At 40.8% G+C, this 22,937-nt stretch overlaps 5 protein-coding genes across 5 annotated transcripts in view; 4 read left to right on the forward strand and 1 right to left on the reverse strand.

Moving 5' to 3' along the window:
* The first annotated feature begins 5,812 nt into the window (after positions 1 to 5,812).
* On the forward strand, positions 5,813 to 7,437 carry LOC108571358 (cyclin-dependent kinase 4). The gene is made up of 4 exons (XM_017933375.1): positions 5,813 to 6,478; positions 6,561 to 6,905; positions 6,966 to 7,126; positions 7,218 to 7,437. The coding sequence occupies exons 1-4, from the start codon at positions 5,813 to 5,815 to the stop codon at positions 7,435 to 7,437; spliced, it is 1,392 nt and encodes a 463-aa protein (XP_017788864.1).
* Positions 7,438 to 8,759: 1,322 nt separating this feature from the next.
* Positions 8,760 to 9,630, forward strand: LOC108571351 (histidine triad nucleotide-binding protein 1). Its single transcript, XM_017933367.1, has 2 exons — positions 8,760 to 8,923; positions 9,274 to 9,630. The coding sequence occupies exons 1-2, from the start codon at positions 8,813 to 8,815 to the stop codon at positions 9,541 to 9,543; spliced, it is 381 nt and encodes a 126-aa protein (XP_017788856.1). The 5' UTR covers positions 8,760 to 8,812; the 3' UTR covers positions 9,544 to 9,630.
* A 74-nt stretch (positions 9,631 to 9,704) lies between these two features.
* LOC108571234 (dihydrofolate reductase) lies at positions 9,705 to 10,635 on the reverse strand. The gene is made up of 5 exons (XM_017933233.1): positions 10,466 to 10,635; positions 10,236 to 10,391; positions 10,041 to 10,164; positions 9,867 to 9,976; positions 9,705 to 9,798 (listed from the first exon to the last, which is right to left on the reverse strand). Exons 1-5 carry the CDS (start codon positions 10,546 to 10,548, stop codon positions 9,705 to 9,707), a joined length of 567 nt encoding a protein of 188 aa, XP_017788722.1. The 5' UTR covers positions 10,549 to 10,635.
* Positions 10,636 to 12,396: 1,761 nt separating this feature from the next.
* On the forward strand, positions 12,397 to 13,348 carry LOC108571367 (translation machinery-associated protein 7 homolog). Its single transcript, XM_017933384.1, has 2 exons — positions 12,397 to 12,537; positions 12,966 to 13,348. The coding sequence occupies exon 2, from the start codon at positions 12,967 to 12,969 to the stop codon at positions 13,159 to 13,161; it is 195 nt and encodes a 64-aa protein (XP_017788873.1). The 5' UTR covers positions 12,397 to 12,537; position 12,966; the 3' UTR covers positions 13,162 to 13,348.
* A 1,026-nt stretch (positions 13,349 to 14,374) lies between these two features.
* Positions 14,375 to 22,937, forward strand: part of LOC108571454 (protein FAM214A) — a 39,869-nt gene continuing 31,306 nt past the window's right edge. The window contains exon 1 of the mRNA XM_017933510.1: positions 14,375 to 14,632. The gene's annotated coding sequence lies outside the window, so the exon portion shown is untranslated. The remainder of the gene's footprint in view (positions 14,633 to 22,937) is intronic.

Consider the following 22,937-nt stretch of genomic DNA (forward strand, 5'->3'; position numbering starts at 1 on the left):
CAGAGCTCCAGGTGAAAGTGGTAATTAACGACGCGCACCGACGGAATGTCCCGTTCCTATGTCGTTCCGGGGACCCTGTCGCGAATGGTTCATCGTACCCGCGACCGGTTATAACACCGCCCGCCTTTTTGTTTTTTATTTATTCAACCTCGTCTCCCCCGTTATCGCACCGATTTTTCAAACCGTTCGAAACGGCAACCGTAGTTGTCCCTTTCTTCACCGGAAACGGATGAAAATCAACCTATCCGACTCGCTCGCATTTTCACCGAGATTCTAATTGCTTTGGAACGGCGAAGGGTCGGATAGGTGTTAGATTTTTGATTTGGAAAGTTTTCGAAAGGAACAGCTAGGCAAGTACAGTGTCAAAGGGTTAACACGGATCGCGGCTATCGAGTACGATAAACGCGATAGTTTGATAGTTTTTATTGCACAGATGGCCGGGGTAGTTATGACAGCTGTCTAAAAGGTCGGGATTATTTTTAGCGATTCGAGAACGGCCGACAGGGTCGATACGATGTTGCAGAGCGAATGATAAGAGGCCGGAATGCACATTTCCGTAGCGTTCTGCGGTTCGAGCGGGTGTACAATCGGTTCATTGTGCTCGGTTTCTATGTGTTCGCCTCGAAAGTAGTATGCGCGAGCCTCTGTGCAAGGGCTTCCCAGGTGCACATGGTTTCCAGGTGGTCAGGGCGACGATTAATACGTTCGAAAGAATATTTCGCTCGCGGAGAATAAATAGAAAAATTGACAGTTTTTACACTCCTCGACGTGTGCCAGGTATACGCGCAGGCCGGTTTTCCCAAAAGGTGGCCGAAGACGTCCATCCCGAGGACTGCACAATACCTACTTTGTACATGGAAATTCTAGTTATACGGCACCTAACGGAACTCTCCTCCCTTCCACTCCAAACGTGACCGTGTTTTCCTTCGCCACGTATCCACGTTAACAACCGCATCGTAAAACCTATTAGTTTTCCATCGAGCCACGCTCGCTGTAATAATCGAGTGATTCAGCGAACGGGAAACAGGGATGATTCATAAACGGTTCGAGGAAATATCGTTTCTACCTGCAACCTTTCAATTAGTCACACGTGGAACCACGGCTAAAAACGTTCGTGACAGTTTTTGAACGTAACGTTGATTCATGTAGCATCCGAGGATCACGTTTGTAGACGCATCTACGAAAAATGCTACCTTTAATCACGGTTCGCGCAAACCGTTACCGTACACCGACTCTTAGTCACACACGGCAGTGACGTCTCGTTTGATCGCCACGCCGAACATCGCTTAATTAGAAAAAAGGCCCGCGGCGTGGAACGCGCGCGCCTGTGTGTGTATCGAGCGGCTAAATGGGCCGTGTTACATCCGTCGAAAGATGGAAGAAGGAAACGCAAAAACGGCGGACACACGCTACGTTATGCGCCAGCATTTCAACCGGATCCTGCGATCCCGCGAGAACACAGACCTATCTTTTTCACAATTCCAATCACGTACAGCTAACCCTGAATTTGTAGGATCGGAGACGAGCGTCCACCGCACGAGTGGAGACAGAGAATCGTGTTCAACCCTATCTGTACCAGTTTCCCCTGGCGGAAAAGATCCAGGAAAATTTCGTTACGTGTTTCTGACCATTTCCGAGTCGTACGGAACTCTAGCTCGATCGAAACAGCGTCTGAACGAAGGGTTGAGTATCGATCGTTGGAAAAGAATTGGAAGGTGGAAAGAAGGGGCGCCGAAGCGACCTGAGTGGCGTGAATTCACCCTACGAAGGGCTCCGACGATAAAACGGCCGTCCCTGGACCGGAGAGTCTCCCAAGCCCATTCCATTCGAGAGCCGTCGCCTCTCGCGTACATCGTCCGCCGGAGGAAGCATTCCATTCATGTTTCGGGACGCGCGACGGACGCTGATCGGAGGACACAGGAGAGAGAGAAAGAGCCGGATAACCGGGACACCTCGGCGAGGACCAGCGCTGTCTGGCGCCACCGACAGGAACAACGACCCTCGACGTGATGCACTCGCGATGACAATCGGCAAGTCAACGTGAGAAAACCTGGGGAGAGAGGAGCACGTGGTGTTGGCTTCGAAGCGTTTTTGCTCGGTTAATCGACGAGTGTGTCAAGTGACAAGTGCCTCTGTGCCCGTGGATAATGTCGCTTTTCTATGCGGATCCTCGGGGAAATTGATCAGAGATACCACCGTAGGTACGTCGAAATTCTAATCAGCGTTGTTCGTCCCACTTTCGTTCAACCTGACCAGGAAATGACGGAATAATTTCTTCTCACCCGTGACACAAACAGCGTCTCGAATCGGAGGAATATTCGTCGTAACACCATGAATCATCGTCCGTCCAACGATCGCACGGCAATAGATCTCCGAGAACTAGGCATACTAATTGATAAGTGATCCGTGGGCTTCCCTGTACACGCTTAGGCGTCTAGCCTCCCTCTACTCGTGCATACGGACGGTGTGCGGCGGCAGGAGAGTTGTTGGAAGGGCTATCGGCTATAGCCAGCAACGGTGGCAGCTGTCGGTCGATGGTAAAACGCGTGGCTCGATCGAGGTCCCCTCTCGAGAGAGAGAGAGCCGGGCCTACTTCCTCGAGGGCTCGGCAACGACTGACTCTGGCTGTGTCCGTCGTTCGTGTCGGTACTTTTCAGGTCGGTCCACAGTGCAGTGTCGGCTTCTCTCTACCATCGAGCATTCGACTGGGTATATACCGCGGCCGCTCGCTCCGCTGCACAACGATTCGTCGAGTCGCCGTTGGGTTACGCTCGCGAGTGGTCGACCGTGTGTCTTGCTGCCTCCTCCTCGTTCCTTGCAACGTTCGCGAGTGTCGTCTCTCGGCGAGTGCATCCTGCCTCTTGCCCTGCCCTGCTTGTTCCGCTGTTTCAGCGGTGTGCATGCGTGTATGCATGCCGAGAAGAAGTAGTCGGTGAAAACCGCGTCTCGTATACGGTCACGCGAGTGCGATAAAACGAAGGAGAGAGAGAGAGTGTGGCGCGTACACAGAGGCATTCGTTAATACCGCTTCCGGCACGTGGAACCGTACCGCACTCTGTTTTTCTTCCCAAGCGCATCGCTGCCATCGCTCCGAGCTTCTCTCGTGGGAGGTCAGCACCTAGCTGGTGGGTAAGTGAAGAAACCACGCTCTCATCGGACCAGACACAGTACATACACCTTTCCGTTCAAACCTTCCCGAGAAGGGACACACATAACCTTCTTGGACACCGCCGGCTTTAACCGCGATGCAACTACGCACTTTTTCGCTCACGCGTCATTTCGACACACACTTGTTGCTTTTCTTTCTTTTTCTCTCTCTCTCTTCGAGGATAAAAATAGGGATTAAACGACGGCTCTCTCTTTTTCTTTAGACGTCTCGACACGTAACACGGGGGGATATACGTTTGCCCGCTACTGACAGTACCTACGTCTCCTCCGTTCGCATGGGATTTTTTTTCGCCGTGAGAACGCGTCGGCTATGTTACGCTAGCGTATCTGGGGAACGTGAGAACCTGGAATGTCGCGACACGTGAAGATAAGACAAGAGTCAACCACTCTACCGGCAGGGGTGCTTCCCCCTGTGTTTCTTTTGTTTACGAATCGCGTGTGGAGCGAGCCACGTGGTGGGGAATCTCGATCTTTCTCCGCCAATTTGTCCGTAGATCGTCCAATTTCGATTTACAATTTCAAGATCAATAATTAATTCGTGTACGTTAAATTTCAAATCGATCGTAATTCCTTCCGTCTAGGAATAGAGGTGAACGGGAGTGTCTCAACCCCATGAATAATCTGTAAACCCACTTGGCGCCTCCGTGTTTACTCTCCTCGTCTATATGCGCCGTTTCATGTCCAACGGTATCTTCGCCTAATATCTATATTACTTTCCGACCTGTGTATCCAATTTTCCATCGTCCCGCGAAACCTTTTCTCTATTTCGCCCGATCGAATAATAATAGACGGAACAGCGGAGGAATTAGTAACGACGATAACGAGCTGATTGATAAGTTGCATGGTCTCGTTTTACGCGAGGATGCCAGTCCGTTCATTCATGCGGTTCTTTTCGCGATTCAATGAACGTTCAAACGCTGTAATTGTACTGGTATCTTTATCGTGGTACACAGCGCCGTAAACAGTGTTAACGCGTGTAACATAGTTGAAGATAGGGACTGTAACACGGTTGAGCAATGGCAATGTAGGAACGTTAGAAAATCGTTCGCTTACCACGGGGAAAAACGAATTCCCGCGTTAAACAAGCTTCTCACCTCGATCCTCTCCCTTCTCTTCGGTATTTGCTTTTCTACATTCTTTGCATTTCATTCGACCGTTACGACGCGCCCTTATCTTCTATCGAGGATGAAGCTTCCCGTTGTTATCGCAACCTTCGTTGGCCATCGCGCTCCACTTCTTCCCCCCCGGCCTCTTTTTTCCTTCCCTCGAGAAATTCCAGGAAAATGTGAATTCGAGCGTTGGCCATTTATCTCGTTAAAAAGATACATTGTAAACACGTGACTGTTCCATGTAGGTGGTCTCGAGATAGCGTTACGTCGAGAAGATTTGTCCCCCATAGCACACCATTTCTTCTTTCGTTTTGCTCTTTTTTTTTTTTTTTTAGCTTCGTACCGTAGCTCCGAAAGGGAACGACGTAGGAAAGCAGCTAATAAGTGTCTAGTTCTTATTACGGTACGGACCAATCAGACTCGTGTTCCTTCTACCAGCATTCGTTTCAACGCCGTTACAGTAGAAGTGTTCGTTTTCGCTTTAGAAAGCCGCGCGGCTGTTTCGCTTTGCATCGTTCTAAATGTGTGACGCAACGGCTCTCCGTTCTCGTTCAGCTTTTCGGATTTATCGGAAAAGGAAGTTGATAAAAGAAGTTAATCGAGACGTGGAACGAAGCCGATGACGTTCACCCTCTATCGTTACCATTCACAAAAAGGTTCCGTATGATAAAGTGTACTCAGAGCCGACTTATCCATTTGAAAGTACAATAAATCTAGGGAGGCGATAACAAGGTATACTCTATCACATCCTGTCCAATCTATGTAAATATTACGACACCTCAAATACCAGGCGTTTCCGTGGCCCTTATTCGAATTTCCTCGCTTTATCGTGCATGGTACAACAAAAACTAGGTCTTCGTATCTCTCTCACCACACAACCCGGGTATTATCTTTCACGCCTTCTTCATTCAACTTTGTTGTTAGCGTGACGTTTCGCCACCGTATATACACACAGATGAAACGACGTAATCGTTTCCTTTTGTGCTACCACATATGTATATCCCGTCGTCCCCCCATAAGTATCCCTCCCATTTGTGATAATAAAATAATGCTCCTTCGTACGGTGTTACGTGCGTGGAAGAAAAGAGAGAAAAAGGTGAGGAATCGTGGGAAGTGTGGAAAACTGGTAGGTTTTAAAGATTCGTTGGAGGAATAGTGTAGCGTCGAAGGAAAGTTGGACGAGGTAAATAGCACAATTCTGGACAGAGACCGTGAGCGGCGGTCGGTCAGTAGCGTCGGAAGAAAACAAAGGGCAAGGACCCCGAGGGGTTCCGTTCGTACATTTGACAAGATGTTCTGGAAAGCCGACGATGAGGCAGGGCTATTATACGGACGCAGGTGTCGGTGCAGATGTCGCGTAGCAGACGGTGCAACACGATCGCGCGCGGTAAACGGAAACGAAACGCTCCACCGATATTTCCCTTCGAGCCGTCGTCCACTGTCTTTTCTTCCTTTCGGAAATTTCATTTGCATTCGAAATTTAAGCGTCGTAATCCCGAATGTCGTTGGTTTCAGGTAAAAATCGAAATGTTGTGATGGCTGGAACGTCGCGACGTCCGAGCTCAGAGCTCGGACCTGACCTGTCGTCCCCAACACCGCCGAAGAAGTCGAAATTCGCCGAGGCGTCTGTCGAAGGAAGATCCGAGAAGGAGCATGAATTGAGCACGGAGGAGTTGGAAAGTGTGGAGAAGTTGGCCAGCTCGGTGGCAGCCTCGTTATCCGGGAACACCATCGAACTGATCCAGGGAGATTCCTCCGAGACGACGAATCCTTTCGAGATCAGCGAGGAATCGTTGGACGGTACGAAACAGCTGATCCAGACGAGTTTAGAGGGGCCGGGGAAAGTTACGGCTGGCTCCTCGAAGGAGGGACACTTCGGCAGCTTCGAAACGATCGTACAAATGAAGTACAGCGGCCAGGAGGAACTTTCTGGTAGCTCTAGCAGGAGATCGGAAAGTGAGAGCGACGCGCAGATTCAGACTTCTTTGCTGGAATCGCGCGTAGGTGCGTCGTATCAGGAGTTGTCTTTGATCGGTAACGGCGCTTACGGCACCGTCTACAAGGCGAAGGATTTGAACACCGGGCAGGTGGTAGCGTTGAAAAAAGTTAGGGTACCGTTGACCGAAGACGGTCTGCCTACCTCCACGTTGAGGGAGATAGCTACATTGAAACAGCTCGAGAGATTCGAGCATCCGCACATTGTAAGTATTTCACGAGATCTAGAACCTGGTGTAATCTCTGTTTCTACCTACTCTTTCGTATCTTTCTTCTATTTTCCATCAGGTGAGATTATTGGACGTTTGCCAAGGAAACTATCTTCACTTACCTTCGGCCGATGGGGGGTCGGAGAGGCAGGATCGAGGGCTGACGTTATGGTTGGTGTTTGAACACGTGGAAAGAGATCTAGCGTCTTACATGTCCTCGTGTCCACGGCCAGGTATCCCGCCTCATCTGGTAAGGAAGATGTCGAAGGAGATACTGAAGGGTGTGGAATTTTTACACAGCCATAGGATTATACACAGGGATTTGAAGCCTCAGAATTTGTTGGTATCCAGAGAAGGTAAAATAAAGATCGCGGATTTCGGCTTGGCGAAGACGTACGACTTCGAGATGAGATTGACCTCTGTGGTGAGTTGATAGTTTTCCGTAGGTGTTGGTGAAATGTATGAAAATCGATATTTTACGCAGGTTGTGACGCAGTGGTATCGTGCCCCGGAAGTACTTCTGGGCTGCTCTTACGCGACTCCGGTCGACATTTGGTCCGTGGGTTGCATTCTAGCGGAATTAAGTAAACTGGAACCCTTGTTTCCTGGTACGAGCGAGGGTGACCAGCTCGATAGGATTTTTCAGTAAGTTGTAACAGAGGAGTCGTCCAACGAATTTGTTTTTTTTCCTAAATACGTGGTACTTCAACAGCGGTGTATTTTAATTGTCCCATAGAGTAATAGGAACCCCGTCGCAGGAAGAATGGCCGGAAAATGTGTCCCTCAGTTGGACAGCGTTTCCTTACAGGCAACCGAAACCTTTAGCGGCGATAATACCTGATCTCAGTGAACACGGATTAGATGTAATTAAAGGTATGCTAATGTTCGATCCCCATAGACGATTGACCGCAGCTCAGGCCTTGAGACATCGGTATTTTGCCGAAGACGACTCGTGATGATTATTTCTTACGAGTATTCTCATGGCTCCCCCTTCCCTTTAAATAGCTTCTCCAAGTTCGCAGACTGACGTTACGGTATTCAAAAGAAAAAGAAAAAAAAATACACAATCGTATTATTTGTAAGAGCGTCCCAGTAATTTTTCTTTCTTTTTTCTTTTTTCGTTTTTCTAAGCAGATAGAGAGTAGGTGTAAGTTTACTACAGGTACGATTACGATACGCTATTATACACGACTTATAAATATTCTTTTCTCATTTAGAAATTACAATTGCGAAATACGTTTACTACAGTTTATGAAACCATCATCGTATTTAATTCATACCACCATTGCGTTACTTCGAGTATCATCGTAACTTAATTATGCTATACGGTGGTTAGACGATGCACGGCGAGTTAACAGTTCTTTGATTTATTTAGACGGCCGTGTAATTCCCATCGTTAATGTAGATTTAACGGTAACGTTATCGGCACGTTATTTATTTAAGTAAGGTCTTATTTAAGTATTTTTTATGATTTTTTGTTTTTTTGTTTCTACGATACTGCGAAAGATCTAGCTGTATCGGCGTTTTATTACATTTACTTTATTGTACCTCTCAGCTATCGGTAGGGAATACATGTATTTTCTAGTGTGCACGAATAGGTTCATGAACGCGCACCAAAAATCATTTCGTGTAACGATTAACTAGGTGTGCCTTCCAAAGTCGCTGAAATATTCGTAATCCATTTTTCTATGTAATTAAATTTTAACGATAAGTGTACTATTAAGTAGCGTTATTCTCGTAAGACTGGGGTACTTATTGACCCGTTAGTTTCGTCGGAAAGATATAGGATCTTCCGCAAAGAAAACCAGAAAGTACACTGCCATATGTATGTAAAGCAAACAATTAATAGCGTTTAATAATGTATTTTATGTTCAGTATGTGTATAAACCTTAACTTCACGAACAATATTTATATACACCTAATTACGCAGTTTGTAAAGAAGCGTGTGGAAGACCTTTGAAAAAGACTGTACAACAAAATAAAGATTTTATAATTTTATATATCGAAACTGTTCTTGAACTGATGAATTAGGTAGAAAAATTAAACGCTGGTCGACGAATCAACGATAACGCCAATTATTACGACGTGATCTTTCCTACGATTCGAATTGACCCGCCATTTATAGTTTGCAACATGGCAGCCTGAATGCTGCACTCTTAATCGCACGAAATAATCAGTAATGACTTTGCGGTAGTAGAGGTCGATTTTATAGACGAAAGAATTTCGAAAACATCAGAAATGAGATTCCTCTTGAATCTTGCGGTCACCTCTTCTAAACGATTATCCTATGTGAATGACAGTCTACTAAATCGCACTCCATGCTGGAGAAAAATGGCGACCGAGGTTGAAAAAGCACAAGCAGCAGCTTCGGGAGGTGATACTATTTTCGGGAAAATAATACGTAAAGAAATACCGTGTAATTTCATTTACGAAGACGATCAGGTAAATTCTTTCAAATAATTGGAAATATACGATTTTCAAATTTCAAATGTTTCATTTTCGTTACGAGAATTTTTAACGAGGTTATTTACCGGCTGGTCGTGTTCCAACGGTCATTATACGATATCGCAGAGCCATAATTTTGTTGAATAACATACTGTAACTTCGGTATCTTAATCTTACTTCGCTATCTTTGTGTTTTATTTTTGACGACATTTACGAATAATATTTCTCGTCCTTTCTTCTTGCCAATGATTGGTACTACGTAGAAACGTTTCGTATTTTCCAAACATTTTTATATCGTTTATTTCGTCATCGCGGTCGTGACATTAAACAAATTTTTAATGTGCTAGTGCGTTGCGTTTCAAGACATTAATGGTCAAGCACCGGTGCATTTTCTGGTGATTCCACGAAAACCAATTCCGCAACTTTCGAAAGCTGAGGATGGGGACGAAGCTTTACTGGGTCATTTAATGATTGTTGCTCGTAAACTGGCGAAGCAACAGGGTCTCGACGACGGGTTTCGTTTAGTCATTAATGACGGCAAAAACGGTGCACAGTCGGTCTACCATTTGCATCTGCATGTCCTCGGTGGTCGTCAAATGATGTGGCCTCCAGGTTAAGAAATTTTATTTTATTCGATACAACGTTACATGCAGTTATAACTTGCGCTTATAAAAATACAACTTTTGTCAAAAATAAAGATTTGAGAAACCTGCAACTTGTGTACAACTGTTTTAGTTTAACATTGTATGTATAATCTTTCGAGAATGACAAGTAACTTTTAATAAGAAGAAGGGATTTTCTCCTTTGTGTACACTTCGTACACGAACTCTATATCGTTTTCTTTTTGAACACCTTGAGGAATGTTTTCATCTCTAAAACAAAAAAAAAATAAAAAAAAAATGCACGTAATTACATAATCTTTCGAAGAAAAAAAAAGTACCTTGTTAAAATAAAATCATTAGGAATAGGTGGGAAAAATGTGTCGCAATCAAAATGTTGTTTTATTCGTGTTAAATATAACCGATGAAAGTGCGGAGATTCCATTGCAGCCTAAAATTCAAAGGTACAGATCAATTACACTTAAGATCTTACAGTTTACGTAAATGGTATGTACCTTGTACACAGAACTCCCGCCTATAACCCATACACTTTCCACTTGATCCTTTAACGGAGGTTTTTTAATAATTTCCAAAGCGTGTGGAATGCTTTTACACACAATTATATCCTCTTCGTAATCCCTACATATTTAACAGTTTTTATATACGTTTCTCGATCTGTTATTTTTCTTACCGATAACAATAAATCTTACAAAGGTTGTGAGGTTAGAACTATGCTTATTCGGTTTTTTAGCGGTCTATATTTATTTGGAATACATTCCCACGTCCTTCGCCCCATAAGAACAACGTTCTTTTTATTTTCATCTTTCGTGTTTGTTGTCATGTTCGTAAAGAATGCCATTTCACTTCTATAATCACGTGATGAAAGAGTTGGAAGACAGAAGCATACGTAATTCATGGTGTAATATTTAATATTTCTTACTTTAGTTTCCAGGGTAAACTTCCTTTCACGCCAATACCCATGCCCTCGCATGCTGCCGCAATTAAATTCAAGTTTAAATACATTTTCAACACTGACAATTATAACTCAGGTTTCAACACTATGTAATATAAATCACTGAATTTTCCCATTCAAAATATTCCTGATAGATAAAAAGCTGATATTTAGAACGTAAACGAAGTAGGGGCACAATCCCAAAGACGTGGAATGCTAATTTAATGTAATTAAAAGAAGGTGCATTTCCGATTTTGCATTTCATTTAAAGCTCTTATGTCTTAATCTTATCTAATTTTACATAAGACAAATCTCAACGTAAATAAATTTAAATGAATTTTTTATTCTGGTAGCAAGTACGAAATATCTTTCGATTTCATCGATAGATGGTAGCATAGACCTCTTAAATGTAGCGATAAAAGTTCCTAAACATAGTTTTAAGATGGTAGCACTTAAGTTCTAGTCTGCAAAGTAGGTTACGCTCCAGGATAATATAGAGTTCAAGCCCTAGTACATAAAAATTACTAAAAAGGATGCCAGGCTTTCGGTGATCCTTGGATGTATTTTTTTTTTTTTTTTCATTTGTTTTCTTATTCATTTTGCGGCCTTCGAGCGTCAGCTCATTTTCCGCCTTGATTCATCTCTGTTTCACTTCTCTTTTCTTGGTATTTTAGACTTATTCTGGTTCTATTTTATTTTGTATTTGTCTTCGTTTCATGTATACATGTTTATTATTTCTTTAATTATTTTCCTCTTTTCTTTTGTTTCAGGTCTTATAGCCGTCAGGATCCTTTCCCGTTTCCTGCCCTTTTTCGCCCCTGCCACATTGCGGCCGACCTGGTTATCTACTTTCCTTTGCTTTATTTTGTTTTACTGCTTTTATTTAATTTGACATGATTTTTATTTCTGTATCAGGTGGTGGCTACCGTCGTCATTTCCATCGTCGTTTCCCTTCCTGTTCTTCCTTGGAATTTTAAGTGTTCAGCATTGATTTTCATGTATGAAGTTCTACTCTCAGCAGATGTATCTCAGCTGCATACTTTGTCAAGTCTTCCAGAGCAGACTGATTTGCTATAAGTTTCCTTTTTGGTAGGTGAGAGTAATTTGTATATAATGTGTTTGTATCCTTTACAATCTGATCCTCTTTTAAATAGGGAGCATTTATTTTTAAGTCTAAGGGTATATTTCCACAGATCACTTGTAATACTGCAGTTAGGGTAGCCATGGGGGTTTTAGTGGGTAGGAATCCCACACCACCCTGCCTCTCCCCCCAGGAGAGTGTCTATGCAAGATTTCCCTCATGTAAGAGAAAACAAAAAACAAAGTTTACTAGTAGGTTGTAGTGGTGTAAAAAATCTGCGCCTATTGTAGCTTATAGATTTCGAAACATTCGCTACTGTAAATCGTTCGCTAATGTTAGTAGGTCTAAAGTTCTGTTGCCGTAAGTACCTATTGCGTTACCGTTTGCTACATGAAGTTTGAACGAACGGGTTTTTTAGTGAAATTTCTTGCTTGATTTAAGGATCACCGATATTTCTGCCTGAGTATCTATTAAGAATTTGATGCCCGTCTCGCGGTCGATTATAATGAGACGGTACCAAGGCGGCGGAAGTCGTTTGCGCTGATTTCCGCAGCGTCTTCGTTTCTAGTTTTTCGGAGGTCGCCTCTTCCTTTTGGGTTTTCCATATTTTCTTTTCTTTTTTTTTTTACCAGTTTTATACCAATATGGCGAAACGGGAGATCTATTTTTCCTTTGACTTTATACAATACGTTATCGTATTTCGTATATACTAGGGCTTTAACACTGCATTATCCTAGAGCGTAATCTACTTTACCGACTAGAACTTAAGTGTTACCAACTTAAAACTATGTTTAGGAACTTTTATCTTTGGTTGTATTGTGCCAGGAGTGTGCCGCTACGTGATGATTTAATGTCATGCGACATTCCATCTTTAGCCGTGGTAACCAAACTTTACTCCAGTACAAAAGTATTTTATTCTGGCACATAAATTCTTAGGATAATCTGTGTTCTTATTTGGAAATTTTGACTGTACTGTAAGGTAAAAAATCAGTAGCGTTGCTTAATTTCAATTAATGTAGCTTATCATTGGTCTCGTTCCAATTGCGTTTCATTGTATTCCACACGTTGTCACATTGGTTTCGAAGTAGTTTTCAACTTTGTCCGTATTAAATTAATTCATTGCATTTGATAAAAATAGTTTGGGTATATTATAGTTGAACTGTATAGTATTTTCTTCTTATAAATTTCGAAAACTTGCTACTTTGTGTATGGTAGACATTTTATAGGTTATATTTCGTTGAAATATTTGATTGTATCCCGATGTAAACAGTTGAAGTAAAGCATTTCATTCGAAACCAATGTTTCCTCTGCTATGATTTTTCTTTATGTTGCATTCAAATTCAAATAAATTTCTGATTTAGTTGATCACTTTAAAAATATCGCGTAAAATGAAGACTGTACTTGTAGAATGTCTGGTCGTGACGGCGGTAAGAAAAAGCCTTTGAAGGCACCGAAAAAGGACCCAAAACTGTTGGACGACGAAGATGTAGCGTTTAAGCAGAAGCAAAAGGAGCAACAGAAAGCACTTGCTGAAGCTGCAAAAAAAGCAAGTCAAAGGGGTCCCCTCGTCACGGGTGGTATAAAGAAATCTGGCAAAAAATGATCCAGTTAAGACTGATGAAAAACACGCATCGTGCACACCATGTTCTTATCAAGGCATAATTTTGATATTATCAATTAGTATACCATCCGAAATATATTTCGAGCCCCCGATACTAAGAAATGGTCAACATCTGTAAATAAAACGTTTATTGATTAAATGACAGCAATATACGTATTTCATAGACATTTACATTCTTCTGTTCAATATAATGGTTAAAAAACACACGAACGACTTATCAGATACATTTAATAAGTTGTATTCGATTTTTCTTAAGCATTAGGTATTGATAGAATTAATAAAACGATAAGATTTTTATTAAAAAAGAAAACCGTGTTTTCTGTCGATTCTAAAAAGTCTCGAATCCTGTGTTCGATTTATTGTTAATTGTAATCGATATAAGATTCGTGCTTTTTAATTGCTTAATCCCAAGTTTGATCTCATTTAACTGTCAAATAATAAACCATTACATCAATTAACCTTGATGCTAAAATACCCTGTTCAGAGATTTCAAACGCGTTTGAACGATGCAGTCATGTGTATTATATCAGCGATATTATTATGCAATATCGTTGATAAAATACGAAGTCACAGAAGACACGAATAACGTAGGGTAAATAATGCTAATTAATTTAATTTGTTTTCAATATATATTGCCTAAATCAAGTACAAGCATATGTTCATTGAAGAAATGTGAATTACAGCTGATTGCCATATGATCGACATTGCAGCCAACTCTCACAAACGAAATTCCTCGACGATCCTTTTCCCAGTCCTTTTAATTTCGCGTAACGTCGATTCTAAAGCATAATATACGTCTAAAAAAATATCAGTACCGAAAAGTTTAGCTTTCTACTTATTTAGCCAGTACTGAACACTCCAGATCGATCTCTATATAGAACAAAAAAATGCAAATAATATCAATCGTTATCCTTTCTTCGAATGCATTCTTCGAGTGTCGTATATTGTGCTATATCGTTAACAATAGAGCCTGTTACAAGCCCTGTAACATCAAACAAAGTTCGATAATACATGATTTCCAAAAAAAAGTCCTTGGTATTTACGAGTCTTTCTACATAAAAGGCGTTGCTCGGTTTCAGGTAGGCTCGTCGTGCAACGTCTTTCAAGAATCGAGCAGTTATTTTCTCGTGCAAGCGTTGGTGAGCGTGGTGGCTCGCGGAGAGCTGTCACTGGCTGGGTCAGTTGGCAACAGACCTTCGAGGTGGCCGTAAGTGCTGGTGCTGTTGGAGTTTTGCAGCCGTCAAATCTCTCTCGTCGAGGCTACACGCAGAAAGGACAATCTCCTTTGGTCCTCGTGTGTAAACCGTGACAGAGAAGCCGTGACGGCGAGGAACAAATTCGCGGGTGCGTCGATAGTTTGAGGAAAAACCATGGAGCTGGTCAGGATCATTTGACCCACGGGAACGACTCCAGGCTCGGTGGATCGTGCTACCTCGCGTGATACTACAAATCGGTGAGTAGAACCATTACGTTCTATGCCTTTCTTCGTGTGACAGTTAGTTTCTGTTCTCTCTTTCCCGAGGGAGAACAGAGACGGAAATATTCCTTCTCTTTCTCTGTTCGCCGCATTGTACGTGCGTCACATAAACGAACTCTGTATTCGCGAACATGTTAGTGCATGTGTTGCGTGTGGCCACAAAGGGACACCATGTTATTCACCTGCATCACGTACCATATTGCGAACCTTGTGCTTTTTCTCGGGCTCGTCCACCCTCAAAGGGTTACGTTGTAACTACCAGTGAGATGATCGAGCGCGATTTCCTGGCGTGACATGTGTGGGTAACGCGGTGGCCGCATAAACGGCCTATTGTAGGTGTATTGTATCGCGAAAGGAGGAGAGAGAGCACACGGTTAACGCGTATACCACGTCTCAGGCCACGCGATATATGTACCTTCAAATTTGGACTTGTCTGGTTATTCCTAATGTACAGAGCCCTTTAAGGTTACTTACTATCAAGCGATCGTTCGTTGGTAAGGTGGACAGACGTTAGGAACATCGAATAGAGGAACGCGTGAGAAAAGCTTAGCTGTTTCGAAAAATCGTCTTTCGTAAGGCAAAACGCGAAATCATCAAGCACGTATCACTATCGTCGCGTTCAATTTTATTTTTCCTTTCGTTTCGAACCGAGCTTTTAATCGTTAACCTGGATAGAAAAATCTTGCTTATCCGCTAGCGATAGGTAATTTCTTTAGAAGAAAAAATCACCTGATCCGTTGCATCGAACAAAGTTTCAATTAGTTTTACGGAACGTGGATTTCATTTGAATTCGAACGTCTAATTAGCTGGCCAGACTTGTGTTGGCATGTTTGACCCGAGTCTATCGAATGTTGTAGACACTCTGAACGCGTGACGATTATGTACATACTTTGTGTGTCTCGAAATCATTCGTACACGTTGCCACGAATGTTTCGAGGCGTTACACAACAATAGTGGTTACGAAAAACCTATTCCTTTCGGAGTGCCCGAATCGATCGAGGAACATTTCAACGTGTCTCGATCGATTGCGACGTGTCGGGAAATGATCGCTGCGACAAACTTATGACGCATTCGGAGTGCACACGTGCAAACCTCGAGGGTGAACGTTGGTGTCTGCGATGCGGTGCTTTAATATAACTCGATATACAATCATGGACGGCGGTCGATGTTAACTTTGACCTTCCGCTTCTTTTCTGTCGCAGCGAAACCGTTTTTCCGATTTCCCGTATTCACTTACTCATTTCGATCACACGTTGCGTCAACTTTCTCGCGTATTCTCATCTTCGAAACGCACGTGAGAACACTCCCCGATTTAATAGCGCTGACATAAGACGGAGTCGAAACACTGGTGGTTCAACAGGGGAATTGTTATCTTAAACGTACGCCCGATTTCCGTACAATTTCCATCAAGTTTTCGTAATTCCATGGCGGCTGGTACTACGCACCGTGTGAGTTCGTTGCGTCACACTTTGAACACGTGTATGAATGTGCGCATGGTAGGGTCGTGCTTTGGTGTGAGTACCGAGGCAATTACGAAAGAAAATGTCGTATATGGAGAATGCGTTGAGCATTCCAAATTTCAGGATACGAAAATTTGAATATTTCAAAATAGAAATAATTGAAAACTTTAATTCAAAGGGTTCTACTGTCACGATCTTGGTTCACCTCGGATCGTTTAAAAGTCGCAGTGCGTCCAAAATTCACCAGTCTCACTTGATAAGCTCAATTTGTATTTCTCCGTGTGCACGTTCGAAACGAAGTGCAGTCGCGTTCGAGGGAAGCACGGTGCAAGTAATTGATGCGCTTTTTCGCGTACAAATGCGTGCTTTTTGTCGCGGTTCCCTGCATTCTAGGTGCATCAGTTTCTCATTGTTAGTTTCGGCCTCGTCATAGCGCGCGTGTACTCGCCACGGTAACCTTGTGTAACGCTTTAACGATTCGCACCTACGCGAACTACTAAGTCGTAACAATCTCTTGCAAATTCTTTTTATCCTCGGAAGACGCTAGAAGAATAGAACTGTTTACCCATTGGGCAGATTCAACGAGTTTCGCGGCAATCAGCACATCGAAAAAATTCACACATCAAATATTTCACTTTTCTCGATCACATAGGTGACAACCATAATTCGTGACGGTTACGTCAGAGACGAGGCTGGATTTCACACGAGTCATTTACATCCGCGTAATCGATACCGAACCAAGGTCGAAGTTCAATTACACGTTCAGATTCAGAGCGTGGTTTACGTAGGAACTCTTATAAGTATCGGCGGCTCATTATGAACGAGGAGGAATCAGAATGAATAGGAAGCCACGATTCGACCAACTTTCCGAACCTTTCGTTCTCTCTCGATCGTGGTGCAACGATTAAAAAACAGACTTCTTCGCACGAAATCGATCGAATATTTCCACGAGGCATTCTCGACTGTATGTCGGTTAAATTAAAGCCGACGACATGTTCGCGCAAGTGAAAGACAGAGACACCACGATTATCAGCGTTCTTTTTCAATCTCGTTTAGCCCATCACGCTCGTAAATCATTTCCGACTTGTGTTGTTGCCGCTGCCTATGCGTACGCAGAGTGCGGTAACAGTGAAAACGCGGAAATCCTCGCCGTTTAATTTCAGCCTGGCGAAAGAGCCTTCAATTATATTACTTACGTTACGGATAAAAAGTTCAACCAGCGATCATATTTTTCTTCTGTCGGAACACGTATACAGTAAATTCTCTACAAGAGTCAGTGAGTTTGGATTCTACAAGTGACAGTATAGATGGTCCTACGCCTAGGTCTGCGTCATTGCTGCGCCCATGTTATCTCGCACGCACTCGGTCAAGCGTGTAACGCTACACCAGTCGGTTTCCTTTACGAGATTTCACGGCTCGACAAATTATAATAGAAAAATATAATTTCTTTAATTTTACTTCTTTTCATCTGCAATTTTTTTTAACCTGTTGCTGAGATTTTTCTGATGAAGATGATATCGAACACGATATAATTTGAACAACATTTACTTATTAACGCCAGATTTACAGGTTGTTGTCAGGCGGCCACAAGAAAATACATGTTAAGCATAGGATTATAGTATTATGCTTTATAATTCTTTTTTTCAATTGAAAATAATGTCTAGCTAGCTATGAAAATTTTTAGTTGACAGCATTTATTTTATTTTAATTATTCTAAACATTTGAGGCACTCACTGATGACCACCATGGCCATACCGAGGAAACAATCTAACGTTAAAACTTATTAAGTGATTAATTTAATTTCATAATATATCGCTTTAGCGAGCCACCGTTTGCTTGCCAATTGTTTATCACAAAGAGTCGGCCTACCTCCACGTAAAAAAAAAAATGTATGGTCGATTCCACAAGTGTCAGTAAAATGTAGGGTCGATTCGACAAGTGTCAGTAAAATGTAGGGTCGATTCGACAAGTGTCAGTAAAATGTAGGGTCGATAGCAGCAGAAAAGCTGCTAAACAATTAGAATTAAATGTAACGATAGAAATTATTGCAATAATGCGTAATGCAATTGAAAAATTGAAAGAATCAAAAGAAAAAACGCGAATTCATATCTTTCTCGATTCTAGAATATAAGAAAATTTGAATAAAATACGCGACGAGAATTGGGGAGAAGCATAAGTTAAACGCGTAAAAATATTCAATAATAAACGAACTAGGGATGAAGCTATTATTTCAATACGCGATGCACTGACTCTAGTATTTACTAAAATTCAAAAATTCTCGTATAAATTCCGAAAATAGATTATTAATTACGGTAAACTACTGAGACGGTTTAATTAAGGGTGGGCATGGTGCTGCTTTAGTTTGAAATGATTTATAAACACATAATTAACAGAGGAAAAACCGTGAAACGGCAAAACGTCTACATTCTAATTGTTATAACATGTAAACAGAACTTTAAATTTAGTGTAAACAGAAAAAATATATAATACAATTTATTTCACGGTATTGCAACAAATAAACGTTGAATCAATATTTAATTCGTATAAAAACAATTATTTAACGTAATAATTTTACCTTCACTATGGCTATTTTTAATCTACGACCACAGGTCAACCTGATTTCTAATCCTTACGAACTTTAAATTCAGTCTAAACTGAGAAAATATATAATACAATTTATTTCACGGTATTGCAACAAACAAACGTTGAATAGATTCTTAATTCGTATAGAAACATTTATTTAAAATAATAATTTCACCTTCACTATGGCTATTTTAAATTTACGACCAAGGGTCAACCTGATTTTTAATCCTCCGAACTTGATTTCACAACGAGAAAGTAATAAGATCGTTGAAACGTACTTATTTGTCAAAGAAACTTGCAAAAATGTATAAATAATAATATGTAATGTTTTAACAAATTTTTGGAAGTATAAATTAATAATAAAATTGTGAAAATTAATAAATTATACGTTATTATAACATTAATAGAATTATGACTAAACCGAAGTTCGAAGTCGAGTATTTAAAGTCTGATATTACGTGCCTAGCGAGTGCCGGTAATTGTTAAAATTTGTTTAATAATTAGTAATAGAAATTCTAATTGATTCTAATGTATACAAGTGTTACAAGAAGGCTGAGTGTGTACAGGGTGGACATAGACTAGCTAGTAGCCCCCGACCACTCTATTCACATCTCAGAACCTTCAGGTCAAAATACGCCGCGAAGTGTCTAGGGCCCAGTATAAAGGGTAAATGATTTCGCGGGACATCGGCGGGTCCTTATATACCTGCGGTACCCTCTCCCCAAAGTCATTAGCAAAATCGTCGGTTAGGTCAGGCGGGAAATTTTCGCGGGAGATTTTCGCGGGAGATTTCCGATATCGTAACACGGTATAATTTATCAATTTTCACAATTTTATTAAAAATTTATACTTCCGACAATTTGTTATAACATTGCATATAACAATTTATACGTTTTTACAATATTCTTCAATGGAAACATAGGTTTTAGCGTTCTCGTTACTTACTCGTGGTTAAATTAATTTCGTAGGGATTAAAAATCAGGTTGACCTGTGGTCGTAGATTAAAAATAACCATAGTACAGCTAAATTTATCGTGTTAAATAATTCTTCTTACACGAATGAAAAATGTATTCAACGTTTGCTTGTTACAATACCATGAAATAAATTATATTACACATTTTCTCTATTCACACTGAATTTAAAGATTATAACGATTAAAAATCAAGTTGACCTGTGGTCATTTATCAAGAATAATCATAATAAAGCTGAAATTATTGTGTTAAATAATTTTTTTAATACGAATTAGGAATTTATTCAACGTTTGCTTGTTACAATACCATGAAATAAATTATATTATACGTTTTCTATATTTACACTAAATTTATCGTTCTATTCTAACAAGCAAACGTTGAATAAATTCCTAATTCGTATTAAAAAAATTATTTAACACAATAATTTCAGCTTTATTATGATTATTCTTGATAAAGTTAGGTCAGGCGGGAAATTTTCGCGGGAAGTTTTCGCGGGAGATTTCCGTTACCGTAACACGGTATAATTTATCAGTTTTCACAATTTTGTTATAAATTTATACTTCCGACCATTTGTTATAACATTGCATATAACAATTTATAAGTTTTTACAATATGCTTCAATGGAAACATAGGTTTTAATTGTTTATCACATAGAGTCGGCCTACCTCCACGTAAAAAAAATAAAATGTAGAGTCGATAGCAGAAGAAAAGCTGCTAAACAATTAGAATTAAATGTAACGATAGAAATTATTGCAATAATGCAAAAATGCAATTGAAAAATCGCAGAAAAGTCTGATACAAATGTTGGATAAGTGAAATATATAAGATGAGATACAGTATCTTACCACGTAATGTAACTTTTTATTGTGTAACATATTAAAAACACTGTTTGGGAAAAATTTGTCACAGAATTGCATTTCTTATTTAATCTTCCTTTACTGCTACTTCTTGTGAAATTTTATGTCAGAAAATTGAAGAAATTCTTCTTTGTGTTTCGTAGGCAATTGATTGCTAATTTGCTATTGACAGATCGATGTTAAAATTTGATGTTAAATGGAACTTTCATATCTACCATAGAATCTGAATAATTTTTCAAGGTATTTTATTAAGAAACGCGCACATAGTGTTCAATTTTCTATCTTAGAATTAACTTACTTTATCTTACAAACTACTTAAAGTTAAAACTTTCAACTGAGTGTGAGGATCAGAATGGTCACAGGTACGCGTAGTTCTTAGCTTGGTATCCTTTTGCAAAAGTGAGAATTTTCTTTGGAAAAGGATACCAATTACCAGGTCCCACCACGAGGAGGTGACTACGCAAGGGACCCGACAAAAACAAGGGCCCTACTGGCAGCTCTCTATCTTCAGAGATACGCGATTCTCATTCGTAGCAAAGGAGATAAGACACTTTATCAAAAATTCGTGTTCTTAACATAAATTTTTAAGGAGTGTCTTATATTTTATTTGAAATTGCAACGCTAATCATTTTGTCATAGTTAATTTAAAGATTGGAAAAATTCAATGCTCTCCTTTGATAGGGTTTCAAAAAATTATAAATCGCGGTCAGATTGAATTCAGAGCGCAACGAGAAATTCGCTATCATTCTAAAGAACCAGCGAGCATACACGACGAATTTACTCGCGAGTATCGCGCGCTACTCGCGAGTGATTAAGTCGCGAATAAACTCGCAGGAACTGAGTGATCGAGAATTTAATGTTCTATGTTTCGAATCGACGATAGCAAAATGTAGAAAGCATTTTTAGTAATTAGCTACGAATGAGAAACGCGTATCACTGTAAGAGAGCGCGCACATTGTACTCGATACAATTTTTCTATCTTATAGTTACTTATTTTATTTTATGGACTACTTAAAAGTAAAACGCACGCATCCCACGACGTCCATCGGCGGATGAATAGAATTATTTTTTATTTTCTTAGGCTAATTTATTTTACCTTATCAACTACAATCCTTAAAATTAAAACTCACACACACGGTTCTTAACTTAGAACTTCGCTTACTTGCTAGTTTAATTTTGGAAAAGGAGAATTTTTAAGAAATGACGCGAATTGCCTAAGATTCACCACTAACAAGATTCGTCATTACGTCAAGAATCCTATTGATTTACTTGGATATTCCATAATTTCTTACTGAATATGTATTCGACAAAGGACGTCGAGGATTGGTATAGTTCCTGATTTTCTAATTGAACTAAAATTCGAAATAGTTGGTGGAAACTGTAGAAGCTTTATTATAAATTGGAATAGATCGATGGGCTATTGTGGAATAATAATTAGCAGTGACAATTGTTTGACACAGTTACCTATGGGTTACCACAGAATGTTCATTAAGCAAATCTCTCGCATCAATTATATATTTTCGTTTTGTAATTTTTCTAGCTAAAGGAATACTTGTAACTTCTGAAAATTAGTAAAAATTAAGAAATTAGAAATTTTGTAACTTCTGAAAATCAGTAAATTGGGTTATTCATTGCAAATAAATAAATTACGAGTGTATATTCTGGAAGAAAGTGGTAAAATTTCTGAACTGGAAATAATACATAATGAATATAAAAAGAAAAGAAAAAGGAAATATGCGACTCACCATTCACAGAACTCACAGCTGACCACTGCAACATGGACTTGGTTGCATCTCATCTTCCTCTCAGATCCATGGAGTCTGAAATTCCCTCAGTGAACCATTTGCATCCTCTAAGCCTTGAATTTTAGTTCCATCAGCTAGATTTGAGTCCTCCAAGCCTCGAAATTTGGTTCCACCAGTGGTCCAATGCCAGATTGAGTGACTCAAAGTCAGATTTAAAGATCCACAGCCAGATTGAGAGATCCACAGCCAGATTGAGAGATCCACAGCCAGATTGAGAGATCCACAGCCAGATTGAGAGATCCACAGCCAGATTGAGAGATCCACAGCCAGATTGAGAGATCCACAGCCAGATTGAGAGATCCACAGCCAGATTGAGAGATCCACAGCCAGATTTAAAGACCCAAAAAGCCAGATTGAAGGACCCAATGCCAGATTGAAGGACCCAATGCCAGATTGAAGGACCCAATGCCAGATTGAAGGACCCAATGCCAGATTGAAGGACCCAATGCCAGATTGAAGGACCCAATGCCAGATTGAAGGACCCAATGCCAGATTGAAGGACCCAATGCCAGATTGAGAGACCAAAAAGCCAAACTGAAGGACCCACCAGACTTAGGAAGCTGTGGAAGTGTCGCGCGAAATTGTGTACGGATCGCGATTTCTTT

This window comes from Habropoda laboriosa, unplaced genomic scaffold (assembly GCF_001263275.1).
Source record: "Habropoda laboriosa isolate 0110345459 unplaced genomic scaffold, ASM126327v1 scaffold57, whole genome shotgun sequence".
NCBI lineage: Eukaryota > Metazoa > Arthropoda > Insecta > Hymenoptera > Apidae > Habropoda > Habropoda laboriosa.